A 13320-nucleotide genomic window follows, 5' to 3' on the forward strand; every position below is an offset into this window, starting at 1 on the left:
CTTAGATAGGACAAAGCTCCCTTGGCCCTCTTAGATAGGACAAAGCCTTATATGGTGGGTAGAGGTTGGGTTTTCTTGCATGTGCTGGCAACATAGTCAAGAGCGTTTTCTTTTCTTTATTAATTGTATACACATGTATAGCCGAGAGATAAATAATAAAGAGTATAATAAAGACAATAATAAACAATAAATATGTACACTTTCTGATCATTTTATCAAACTTTAGACTCTCAAACTTTCATTAATGTCCAAACCTTTCTTTTTTCTGGTCACCCGAACTGAGCTTATTTCTAGGAGCTGGTTCTTAGAAAGTGGTTTTCTACCATTTAATCGAAAATTCCGGTACTTCTGGTTATTTTTCTAAATGGAAAATGTGGAATTGCTTGAGAGGTAGTCAACTTTCACCGGGGAGACCAGAAATTCGGAAAATTGCGTATCATTTGCAGTTTTCCATAGAATATTTGACCGGGGCCCCCATCGGCCACTATTTCCCGAGACCCGAAAAGTAGAATTTCTGAGTACAGAAGCAAATAATACAAAATTCACCTTGGAAATTCTGGAATATAGGAATGTTTCTTACCATTATGGCATTCAGGAAAAACTGTTATGTCATTCCGGAATTTCCGATTAAATTGTAAACAACCAGTGTGTCCATTCTCAAGAATTCCACATTAGAATTAAATACATTTTTGTTCGCTGGGGTAAAACAATTTTCATTCATTCTCCCTGGAGTATTTCATTCTCCCTCGGGCCACCCACCGGAATCTCTTTCCCTCCTCTGCCTCTGCCTTAAAAGCCTCTGTCAGCCGCCATGTTGTCATAGCAAAGTACCAAGAGTAAAAAACTATATCCTTTTACAACGACTGATTTGGGGAAGCCAATGCAATATTTTCGATTGGATATGGTAAATAAAGTATTAAACTTTGTTTTTAGATGATTATTTCGAGATTTGAGCTCACTATGTGTCTTCCAATTTTAAATTAAAACAATGACAAAGGTGTGACCGACAAAGGCCCTTTAATCTAACCTCGTTTCTAGGCCCCAGACCTCAGATCAGCTACGCTATGTCAGTGACCTGGGTCTGAGACTTCTTGTATGCAATGATGATCATGACTACGCCTGCGCAGAACAGGACACCGCCTACACACGGAATAAGGATGGACAGCGTACAACTTGTATCCAGGGCCCCGAACAGCTGCAACAAAGGGATACCAACTAAGAAATACTGTAAATAATAGATAATATAGTTTCCGTGTCATGCAAACGGTTTGCGGGGGTAAAGCGCACCACATGACAGAGGCAATGTTGCGAAGGAAATAAGCGATTACAAGGCATTATCAGCTTAGCGGCCCTGGCGCTCTGGGATTCTTGTGGTTGACTGTGTGGCTAGAGGGGCTGGGGAGAGAGGGTTTTTTTGGTGATGTAATGTTGCTTAGGAATTCAGTCGTTTTACAAAAGATTGTCGTCAACCGGCTTCGCGACTACGCGACAAGCCCGCATGTAAGCATGGGTAAAAACCACTGAAGCGTCTAGCTGCATATATTAGCCCCCGCTACCGCGTCAAATACCGCATTCACACCACCACTTAAACCAGTTTAAAAGTGGTTTGATTAAACTGGTTTAAATCTCAATCTCCCAGCCAAGAGTGGACAAAACCGAGAAGAAAACTGAATGGATTGTGCTGTATATATTAAGTGATCATTTTGCTAGTAAGAATTCAACACAATGAGAAACTTGGCAAGTTATCAGGCAAAGAAAAACCTTTTTTAACGAAACATGGTTTTGGTGTGAATGCAGCATAAGTCTGGGGTTATGCAGTGGCTAATATATGCAGCTGGGCGCTTCAGTGGTTTTTACCCATGCTTACATGCGGACTTGTCGCGTATTAACAAAGCCGGTTGACGACAACCTTTTGTCAAACGACTGTATGACGATAAAGGAGCAGTGCCGTATTAGCAGACCTCGAAATATTGGGGGAGGGGTGCACAATACAGAAACATTAAGAAATTTTTTGGGTCAGGGCAACGCCCCTACCGGTTATTTCCTTATATTTTTTAAAAATATTGGGGGGGGGGCACGTGCCCCCAGAACCCCACCCCCTGCTACTTCCCTTAGGAGGCATGTACTGATCACGTGATGGTCACCTTTTGTACCTAATTAAGTATCTTATGCAAGCATTACTATTTCAGACTATCCACGTGACGTGGTATCGACGCGTCCTGAGCGTGACTGACCTGTTTTTTAAGCGCCTCTGCGTCTGATTTGCCAATTTCTCCGCCACTCTCTGTCCACATGATTGGCACGTACTTCCGGTAAGGTTGGTCGTCGTCCCTGGCGCTGATATTTAGCGGCTGTATGCGTGTCACGCTGATTGCGTTATCGGGAATGATGGCGTTCACTTGAAAACGCAACTTGGCGTTCAACACTCTTCCGCTTACGGGTTCGACGTCAAGCTGTGAAGAGAATGAGAATGAATGCTATAAGTCATCCAGTACAAGGAGATAACTTAACTTAATGGGGCACTTGCACGGGGACGAGCTCCCCAAACGTTTGATAAAGTACGCGCTATTCCAAAACGGGGAAAAGATCTTGGATTTGCCGAGGTCGCGCAACAACGAATTAAGCTCGAAAACAGTTAAAACAATGCAAAATAACCATCTAGGTTTATTAAATGACCTTTCAGCTTTCACATAAATACAATAGAGTGGCTTAAACACCTTACATCGAGCAGATGGAAATTGATTGAAAAAAGTACTTTAAAGGTTTGGGAACACGTTGTATGTTATGGACAACAGAGTAATCTGAAATACAAAGAAATGACTGATGTGTCCCACATTATTACAGACGTTCGATATCACGGACAAATTGTTATGGACTACTGAGTTATCAGAAATAGAAAGTAAGACAAAGAAATGTATCCCTCCTCATCACGTTTACAATACATGCCGATCCTGAGGGTGTCTGTAATTACGTGATTTGACTGTAATCAATGTGCGGACGTTGTACTCTGCTTTGTTAAAAACAACATCGTTGTACTTACGAAGTTCAGGTAGCGTTCATCGGTCGGTTTACTGAGGTTCATCTGCTGGTATAATATTGGTTCTGCGGTCAGAAATCCCGGGAGACTGGTCGACATAGGGAGGCCAGAGAAGGAAGACATATCAAAAACGCCATCCAAGGGCCTGGAAATATTGTTGGCCTGAAAGGGAACACAAGTAAGAAGATACCACAATAGGGCAATTTCAGGCTGAGAGAATGTCAAAGATATCCAGCTTGGATACTGATTTAAAAGGGTGCAGCTACAGCGTGATCGAGTCAAAGGCGCGTATGAAGGCGCCGCAATATAGGCTGCCGCTATAGAACGGGACACAGCTTAGTTAAAGAAGGCCGTCATTTTATTCTCCCGCTCAATGGCGGGCCCCAAAAGCGTCTATTTCCATCGGCTAATTAAAGCGATCGTTATATATCGTTAATAACATATCAGATATCATTCATATCATTCGTAGATTGTTTTTTGAAGTTTCCTTGCGAATAAACCGCTGTATTTTCAATGATAAACAATAAAAAAGGAGATATTGATCGACATTCTTTAAGGGAAGGGAGAAACCGGAAAGTAAACATTTGGTGTTGTACAAAAAAATAAGAGAATTAAATCACGACGATTTTAACAGTCCATAAGTATGTTCAAGTGCTGGGAAGTGACGCTCTGTTTAACGAGCTGAGAATTTGCAGATTTTATTGCGAGTCCCAACCCAAAGGCACATCGCAGAGTAATGGGCATTTTTTTCAAAGACAGCGCTCATTAATAGCTTTACGTTAATAGCGGAGTTAAGGGCGCGGTAACTGTTTACCTTCATGTTGTCAGAAGAGAGCGTGTATCGATTCAGATGAATTCCATGCGACTGCACGGGTCCCTTGTACGTGACTGTGGCTCGTGTGTAAAGGGGAGCGAGGAAAACGTTATAGCTCTGCTCGGAGGGAGCATAGTTGCTCGAGCACGGTTTCAAGTCAGCGGTCTTGAAGGTCTGGTCGTATCCGCTTATGGGACGTTCCGAAGCCTTCAGATTTCGGTGGTATTCACTTGGGATGGATGTCTTCCCGTCGTATCCTAAAATATGATATGTGTTACCATCATACAATTTCTTGTATTATTTAGACGAATGAATATATGAATAGATGTGTAAAGCTGACCACTACTTGATGGGATGATAAACAGATACGCAGATGATGCACAGATATAAGGTGCTAAATCAAAGGCATAGGACTCAAGTTCCAAGGAACGGGTTTGTTGTTAGAATCAACATGTGGTAGAGTCAAAGACAAAGAGGTGCCTCAGAAGGGCGCCATCTGACTCAAGGCAACTGGTGGCAAGTGGTGATGGTGGCCTAGGGGGGGGGGGGGGGGTGGATGGTGGAAGTTGTGATGGATGGTAGCTTGGTGTTAGTGGTGCTGGTGGGTGGGTGGTAGTGGTGCTGGTGGGTGGGTGTTAGTGGTGCTGGTGGGTGGGTGTTAGTGGTGCTGGTGGGTGGGTGTTAGTGGTGCTGGTGGGTGGGTGGTAGTGGTGCTGGTGGGTGGGTGGTAGTGGTGCTGGTGGGTGGGTGGTAGCGGTGATGGAGTGTTGTTGGTAGTTGTGATGGAGTGTTAGTGGTAGTGGTGATTGTGTGCTAGTGGTAGCGGTGATGGACTGATGGTAGCTTGGTGGTTGTGGTGCTGGTGGGTGGGTGGTAGCGGTGATGGAGTGTTGTTGGTAGTTGTGATAGAGTGTTAGTGGTAGTGGTGATTGTGTGCTAGTGGTAGCGGTGATGGACTGATGGTAGCTTGGTGGTTGTGGTGACGGAGTGTTGTTGGTAGTGGTGATGGTTTGTTGTTGGTAGTTGTGATGGAGTGTTAGTGGTAGTGGTGATTGTGTGCTAGTGGTAGCGGTGATGGACTGATGGTAGCTTGGTGGTTGTGGTGCTGGTGGGTGGGTGGTAGTGGTGATGGTTTGTTGTTGGTAGTTGTGATGGAGTGTTAGTGGTAGTGGTGATTGTGTGCTAGTGGTAGCGGTGATGGACTGATGGTAGCTTGGTGGCTGTGGTGCTGGTGGGTGGGTGGTAGTGGTGATGGAGTGTTGTTGGTGATTGTGTGTTGGTGGTAGTGGTGACGGTGTGTTGGTGGTAGTGGTGACGGTGTGTTGGTGGTAGTGGTGACGGTGTGTTGTTGGTAGTGGTGACGGTGTGTTGGTGGTAGTGGTGACGGTGTGTTGGTGGTAGTGGTGACGGTGTGTTGTTGGTAGTGGTGACGGTGTGTTGGTGGTAGTGGTGACGGTGTGTTGTTGGTAGTGGTGACGGTGTGTTGTTGGTAGTGGTGACGGTGTGTTGGTGGTAGTGGTGACGGTGTGTTGTTGGTAGTGATGACGCTGTGTTGGTGGTAGTGGTGACGGTGTGTTGGTGGTAGTGGTGACGGTGTGTTGGTGGTAGTGGTGACGCTGTGTTGTTGGTAGTGGTGACGGTCTGTTGTTGTTGGTAGTGGCGGTAATAATAATAATTATACTCGTTTATTATTCCTCTCGTAGCTTAGCTATATTACAGGATTCTAAATATGGATAGTGGTTGGTAATGGTGATGGTGGGTTGGTGGTAGTGGTGATGAAGTGTTGTTGGTAGTGATGATGGAGTGTTGTTGGTAGTGATGATGGAGTGTTGTTGGTAGTGATGATGGAGTGTTGTTGGTAGTGATGATGGAGTGTTGTTGGTAGTGATGATGGAGTGTTGTTGGTAGTGGTGATGGAGTGTTGTTGGTAGTGGTGATGGTTTGTTGTTGGTAGTTGTGATGGAGTGTTAGTGGTAGTGGTGATTGTGTGCTAGTGGTAGCGGTGATGGACTGATGGTAGCTTGGTGGTAGTGGTGACGGTGTGTTGGTGGTAGTGGTGACGGTGTGTTGTTGGTAGTGGTGACGGTGTGTTGTTGGTAGTGGTGACGGTGTGTTGTTGGTAGTGGTGACGGTGTGTTGTTGGTAGTGGTGACGGTGTGTTGTTGGTAGTGGTGACGGTGTGTTGTTGGTAGTGGTGACGGTTTGTTGTTGGTAGTGGTGACGGTGTGTTGGTGGTAGTGGTGACGGTGTGTTGGTGGTAGTGGTGACGGTGTGTTGGTGGTAGTGGTGACGGTGTGTTGGTGGTAGTGGTGACGCTGTGTTGTTGGTAGTGGTGACGGTGTGTTGGTGGTAGTGGTGACGCTGTGTTGTTGGTAGTGCTGACGGTGTGTTGGTGGTAGTGGTGACGGTGTGTTGGTGGTAGTGGTGACGGTGTGTTGGTGGTAGTGATGACGCTGTGTTGGTGGTAGTGGTGACGGTGTGTTGGTGGTAGTGGTGACGCTGTGTTGTTGGTAGTGGTGACGGTCTTTTGTTGTTGGTAGTGGCGGTAATAATATAATAATAATTATACTCGTTTATTATTCCTCTCGTAGCTTAGCTATATTACAGGATTCTAAATATGGATAGTGGTTGGTAATGGTGATGGTGGGTTGGTGGTAATAGTGATGGTGGGTTGGTGGTAATGGTGACGACTGTTGGTGGTAGTGGTGACGGTGTGTTGGTGGTAGTGGTGACGGTGTGTTGGTGGTAGTGGTGACGGTGTGTTGGTGGTAGTGGTGACGGTGTGTTGGTGGTAGTGGTGACGGTGTGTTGGTGGTAGTGGTGACGGTGTGTTGGTGGTAGTGGTGACGGTGTGTTGGTGGTAGTGGTGACGACAGTTGTTGGTAGTGGTGACGGTGTGTTGTTGGTAGTGGTGACGGTGTGTTGTTGGTAGTGGTGACGGTGTGTTGATGGTAGTGGTGACGGTGTGTTGTTGGTAGTGGTGACGGTGTGTTGGTGGTAGTGGTGACGGTGTGTTGGTGGTAGTGATCGTGTGTTGGTGGTAGTGGTGACGGTGTGTTGTTGGTAGTGGTGACGGTGTGTTGGTGGTAGTGGTGACGGTGTGTTGTTGGTAGTGGTGACGGTGTGTTGGTGGAAGTGGTGACGGTGTGTTGGTGGTAGTGGTGACGGTGTGTTGGTGGTAATGGTGACGACTGTTGTTGGTAGTGGTGACGGTGTGTTGTTGGTAGTGGTGACGGTGTGTTGGTGGTAGTGGTGACGGTGTGTTGGTGGTAGTGGTGACGGTGTGTTGGTGGTAGTGGTGACGGTGTGTTGTTGGTAGTGGTGACGACTGTTGTTGGTAGTGGTGACGGTGTGTTGGAGGTAGTGGTGACGGTGTGTTGGTGGTAGTGATCGTGTGTTGGTGGTAGTGGTGACGGTGTGTTGTTGGTAGTGGTGACGGTGTGTTGGTGGTAGTGGTGACGGTGTGTTGTTGGTAGTGGTGACGGTGTGTTGGTGGTAGTGGTGACGGTGTGTTGTTGGTAGTAGTGACGGTGTGTTGGAGGTAGTGGTGACGGTGTGTTGGTGGTAGTGGTGACGGTGTGTTGGTGGTAGTGGTGACGGTGTGTTGGTGGTAATGGTGACGACTGTTGTTGGTAGTGGTGACGGTGTGTTGGTGGTAGTGGTGACGGTGTGTTGGTGGTAGTGGTGACGGTGTGTTGGTGGTAGTGGTGACGGTGTGTTGTTGGTAGTGGTGACGACTGTTGTTGGTAGTGGTGACGGTGTGTTGTTGGTAGTGGTGACGGTGTGTTGTTGGTAGTGGTGACGGTGTGTTGGTGGTAGTGGTGACGGTTTGTCGGTAGCGAGGGTCGACTTACCTGCCCACGTGAAGCGGTCCCCACCAGATGACTTGCATGTGTGAAAGGTTTCAGACTTGCTGAGCAGCCTGGCCTGCTCCTTGCTGGTGTGATGCGTGAGAAAGCCCGGCACAGGGGTCCCATTAGGGTATAGTGGCGGCATCGGTAGCTTATCCATTACGTAACCAAGCGTCAGCTCTTTCTGTGGACGCGTGGTTAGCAAGCCTATATTATTATTGTCGAAATACGCCATTACGAACATCGGAAGGTGGCTTGTGATGAAAGTCAGGAGCGCAGTCATCGTCAGAGTATCGTTCGCTTTAAAACAAATCATATTCTCAACCGGGCAGGTAATCTTATCAATCAGCAGCTTTAATCCTGCCGCCTGAGCCTGCAAACTGCTGACGTTAGACCCAGCGGCCGTGGCAATCGCTTTTAGTATTTTCATATACGCCGGCACATAGGTCACGAGTCCGCATCCGCTTGATATCGGATTATCCTTGCATGGGACGCCTGTGGTCGGGAGGAGCAGAGAGGAATTGGTAAGTGCATTATAGAGTCCCATCATTTCAGTGCTGTTATAACTTGTGTTCAGGCTGGCGAATTGTGACTGCGAGGATAACCAATGTCCGAAGTCCAGAGTAAGGGTCGTATTTGTCGGTTCCACCCTTCCTAGGTAGTGGTACGTGCCACTCCCTAGCGTAGCGTTTAGCTGAAGGATGTAGCCGCCGACAATGGGTGGGACCATAGCCAAGGCGATGCCCATGTCGTCACCGGCCTGCGCCACCGCCCCAAGATAGCCCAGGTTCAACACGGTCATCTGAGGATGAAAAGCAAATGTAAGAAACCCGCAATATCTAAGTGCCATGGAGGGCCCCGCCCCGGTAATGCCAGTGTCATTAAGGTTTCTTTAAACTGAAATCCAGTTTTTCTCATTTTTTCCCTTGTACACCGATCTTGATCGTTGATCTATCCCAAATCGCGCGTGTGTTCGCACTTCGAACACCCTTATCCAAATAACAACAACAAAAATCCAGAATTCCCCTATATTGGCAGTTTGAGTTCTATGACTCTTTAAAACGGAATTTACCTCAGCTATAGTCAGTAACACTCAGTACATTGAGGAAACATGTGAAACCACCTGTATAGATTTCAAAGTGTTACCCACGATGAAGCACGAGTATCGATAGAGAAGTTCTGAGTGTAACCTTATTTAGTGTTCACACAAGCGGACGTGATTCGGGCTCTTCGTACCTAGGCGTATATCTGAGTTCATCAAGAACTCGACAGCCAAGCATGCTAACAAAGAATAAAAAATAGAAACAATCGCTGCAGGTGCCCAACAACAACAACAACAACAACAACAACAACAACAACAACAACAAAACACAACACAGCAGCGTATAAGAGTTAAACACACCTGGTCACTTTCCTTGCATTGTGGGCACGCTTGCGCAGTGGCGTCCGCGTCAAATGTTTGCTGGGAATATTTCTTGTAAGTCACGTGACCATTGTCGTCAAACGACACGTCGATCTTTTCGGTAGTCGTCTTGTAGACATATGGACCGCGCTCCTCGAACTGTACACCAAACGCAGCCATCAGTAAAACACTCACTACAAGACGCCAACCCAGGATTGGCTGAGAGCGAGCGCGCTGTCATAGATTCCTTAAAGAAATTACCCACATTTTGGCCGCCAAGGAGGGGGGGTACGGGCCAGCGCACCCCCCTGGGTAGGCGCCTGCTAACAGATATCGAGTGTGAGATGGAGTGCGTATCTAGTTTGTGCATGGCGTTTTTTTTTTAACTTAAATTTTAAGTTCCATAGATTCAGGCTAGAGCGGTAGGCCGGGTTCAGATTTAAAATCAGTTTGTTAAATTTGGTTATAAGACAATAACAAAACCAAATTATCCTTCCTTATGAACTAGATGAGGAAACTATGGGAAGTTTTTTTCTGCATTATAACAACTAATTGCTATCCAATCACATTCACGCTGACATTCATACCTGTGGTGTCTCTCCTTTGTGCAGGAATCCGTTTTTATTCTTGATATGTCAGAAGTAAATAGAAGCAGAGGACTCGCTTGCGCCGATCTGTGCACGATGAGAAATTAAAGTCACAGATCACGTCAAATGCATTTACTCAGGGTGCTTTCTAAAACCTAGGATGACCGTTATCCTGTAAGTGCTATCTTTCTATGGACTACACAAAGGGGGGGGGGGGGAGTGAGGTGCGCAGGGTCAAAAAGTTGATCATGTCTTATTAAGGATCTTCAAATACTATAGACATAGACATATTTTATTAGAGTGCCGTATACAAAGATTTACATAGGCCATTATTCTCTAACATTTACTAGTGAGATTGCCTAATTAAAAAGCATTTATAACTGGTATTTAGCTACCATGCTTTTTGGAGCTATTAAGTCTCTAATGTTTGGGAAATGTCTATTTAGTTGTTGGGAAAGAGTATTTCTTAGTTTTGTAAATTGAGCATTTTAACTAGAAAGTGTTGTTTATTCTCCATAGTCTGACAGCGCGGGCAAACCCTTGATTCTGGTGTAATATAGTTTTTGTTGTAGCGGCGTCTTTTAATTTGTAGAATGTGATCGCTTATTCTTAATTTTGTTTGTGCCCTACGATATTCTATATTCAAAGCCGTAGCAGGCCTCGAATTTTTTTTGGGGGGGGCACGATACATAAACATTAAGAAAACAATGGGGGCACAGCCAAGTCCTCCTGGTCATTTTCTTTATAGTTTTTGAAAATATTGGGGGGAGGCACGTGCCCCCAGTGCCCCACCCCCTGCTACGGCCCTGATATTCGATACTTTCAGTAAATAATCCTCTAGTTTATATTCTGATTTTAATTATCTGAATGCTCTTAGTTTGTTCCCTCCAATTGGTCTAGAATTATCGTCAAAAAGACTTGATCTCCGATCTTGTATTTCGATGTCTTCTAAACTCTGTTTCGGAATTCTTTATAAAATTGTTCATTTATTGTCGATTTAGTGTCTAAGTTAGCCTCGCTTTGGTTCTCCAAACAGTTGCCATAACCGTTTTGAAGCGAAATTGTTTTAGTTTCCATTGCCTAGTTCTGCGAGTTCGGAATCTTTACTATACATATTCTCTCCTTTTTTTTAATATAAAAACGAGACTGGGCCGTTCTGGGATGTTCTTAAAGCCGCATTATCACCAGTTTACTTCCGGAGGTCCGACGGAAACCTCAACCGTTAAAAGACAAAATAATCTATTCGAATCCGAAATATTTAACAGGCCATCCGCTCTAAATAACCGTCTCACGAACCAGACCCTCCGGATTTTTTGCTTCCTCTGAAAATTCCTGGCCGTTTGACACCCCCCCCCCCCCCCCCCCTCCCGGTGGTATGGATATTTTCTGGAACTACACGATCTCAGGCTGGACATTCTTTTAAAAAAGGTTCTAGACTGCAACCCCCCCCCCCCCCCCCCCAGCCAATCCCCCGGCCGAACGCGCCTGGTTTTCGAAATTCATTGCCAATTAGTGGTTATAAATTAGTTTATTTAAAGTTTTTCTGTTTAGCATTGCTGAAAAATCAAGTTGGCGCAGGTTAATATAGCGTGTAAACGCTCTCGTAAACTGGTGAAATTTATGAGTTCTTTTGCCTCAAAGGCAATTACGCTTAAAAGAAGGATCTAGGTGTTACACAAAAGATGTTTCTTTGGAAACGCTTGACAAAAGCACGTAAATGATGAAGAGAACAGCTGAATTCTTTTTGCCTACACTTGGCGTTTATTTTTACAAATTAGCAGCCTTTTTTAATTCAGTTAAACGTGTTGAAGCACTAACACCCCGCATTTTAAAATAAAAATTAAGCTAAAGAATATGGAGAGATTTTTTTATGTTTAATGAGTCATGTGCAATGTTTTAATGAAAACTCGAATTTCTTTTTTCATCTTGCTAAAACAGTAACTACCATTTCAACTACAACTTATACAGTATGTTTATCCGACTTTTAAGCTATATTTACTGTCCAAAATCATTTTTTTAAATGAAACATGAAATCACTTTTTTCCCACAGCATGAAAACTTATAAGTATTCAAAGATGATGAAAAAACAACAACGAAAAAACAATTGTAGAGCGAAATTCGTTGGCACGGAGAAGCTTAGGCATTTACTTGTTAAGATGTTTGTTTGAAGTATTGTTCTTTGAAGAAAATGTAATCTTCAAACAAGAGAGGAAAGGCTGTATAAGCAAGACAAGAGCAGCTGGAAATTAATCGCAAATTGTTTATTATCGAAATAAGGATGGCGCTAAGTCTCACTGTAAATCTTCGTCGTCTACAAAAACTTCAAACCGAAACTTTAAACCAATGGAGTCTCTCGAGAAAAGACACGAAGGTAAAACAGTGAAAAAATTAAATTAAGGGGGAAATGAGTGAAATTTCAATTTCAATATTAAAACGCGTAACATTTTTGTTGTTTTTAGTGGAAATATCGTGTGATACCAAATATCGGGTGCTTTGAGCAGTTCAGAAACCTGAATATTTTTATCGAATTAATTTATATTTACAAACATTTATAACAAGCAAAAAGGCAGCCAGTTTTAGATAAGCATTTCATACAATAAAGATGTTGTTATGAAGGTGTCAAAAAACCGTTTGAAAAAAAACTTTAAACGTTTAGACATGCTACCGAGGTTTGAAAAATTCAGAAATTAAAGAGTGTGCGTGTAGGTGGCAAGATTTTGGAAATATTTCGTTCAGAAAATTTTGCACCTTCATGTAAAAAGGTAAAATACTGAGGCAGCCAAATTTAGGGGGTTATCTGCTTATTTATTAAGGTTATCGCTTAGTAAATGGTAAGTTTTTGTTATTGGTTTCCTTACCCAGGAGTCGTATCCCGTGTGATCTTTGCTGTTGATGCAGATCTGGTCGTCGAGCCCCTGTTTAACTCGTCGAGTAATAAATTGACCGACCAGAATTCCAACTACTACAGCCACAATCCCGAATATGACGAGGATAATACCCGTTCTTTTTTTGTTACTGCACATGATTGCTCCAAGTAAACAGACGTGTTATGTATTTTAAAAGCGACGGTGATTCTGACAGGCCAACAAACGTGTAAAGGTTTTTAACAAGCTGCTGGCCTTAGCAACTTGTTGTCAAGAAACTTAAAAAACACTCACACTGCACATCAACTGTTCTCATTTCCATAACGTGGGGTCTTTTGACAACCGGATCTGCTCATTTTTATTGGAATAGACAAAAATAAATATCTCTAGAATAACATTTTGATTGTCAAAAGTTTAAGAAATTGCATGATCGTTTCCTTTCGGACCAATCATCGTTAAGGGATGTAGGAACAGGTGCCTAGCATGTCACGTTGTACTATCTGGCATGTCACGGTCTCTTTTAGAGTCACGTCGTTACCTTGGATGTCATGCTGTTCCGCCTCTAAAAAAAATTTTTTCGGCGCCAGTTATTTGGCGGGGAATGGTGGATAAGGGGAAATTTTTAGCTTTTAACAGTTATAATGCGCTCTCTGCTCTAGATGTCACGTTTTGCCACCAAGGGGGTCACACTGTCTTGTAGTTAGTCACGCTGAGCTGTACGGAGTCACGCTCTTTCCTCTTGATGTCACGTTAACCCACCACCCC

At 44.3% G+C, this 13320-nt stretch overlaps 1 protein-coding gene across 1 annotated transcript; it reads right to left on the reverse strand.

Moving 5' to 3' along the window:
- Positions 1-101: 101 nt before the first annotated feature.
- On the reverse strand, positions 102-12945 carry LOC5502506. Its single transcript, XM_048730657.1, has 10 exons — positions 12550-12945; positions 9822-9846; positions 9765-9778; positions 9692-9730; positions 9105-9263; positions 7706-8504; positions 3852-4108; positions 3041-3199; positions 2235-2453; positions 102-1195 (listed from the first exon to the last, which is right to left on the reverse strand). Exons 1-10 carry the CDS (start codon positions 12712-12714, stop codon positions 1058-1060), a joined length of 1974 nt encoding a protein of 657 aa, XP_048586614.1. The 5' UTR covers positions 12715-12945; the 3' UTR covers positions 102-1057.
- Between the last annotated feature and the right edge of the window lie 375 nt (positions 12946-13320).

Source organism: Nematostella vectensis, chromosome 7 (genome assembly GCF_932526225.1).
Source record: "Nematostella vectensis chromosome 7, jaNemVect1.1, whole genome shotgun sequence".
In the NCBI taxonomy this organism is placed as follows: Eukaryota; Metazoa; Cnidaria; class Anthozoa; order Actiniaria; family Edwardsiidae; genus Nematostella; species Nematostella vectensis.

Excerpts from the sequence above, each read along its gene's own strand:
- LOC5502506 (XM_048730657.1), bottom strand. The coding sequence starts at position 12,714 with ATGTGCAGTAACAAAAAAAGAACGGGTATTATCCTCGTCATATTCGGG. Across the intron at positions 9,847-12,549 it reads ACACGGGATACGACTCCTGG|GTTTTAGAAAGCACCCTGAG; the intron begins GTAAGGAAACCA and ends CGGTCATCCTAG. Across the intron at positions 2,454-3,040 it reads ATGAACGCTACCTGAACTTC|CTTGACGTCGAACCCGTAAG; the intron begins GTAAGTACAACG and ends TTCTCTTCACAG.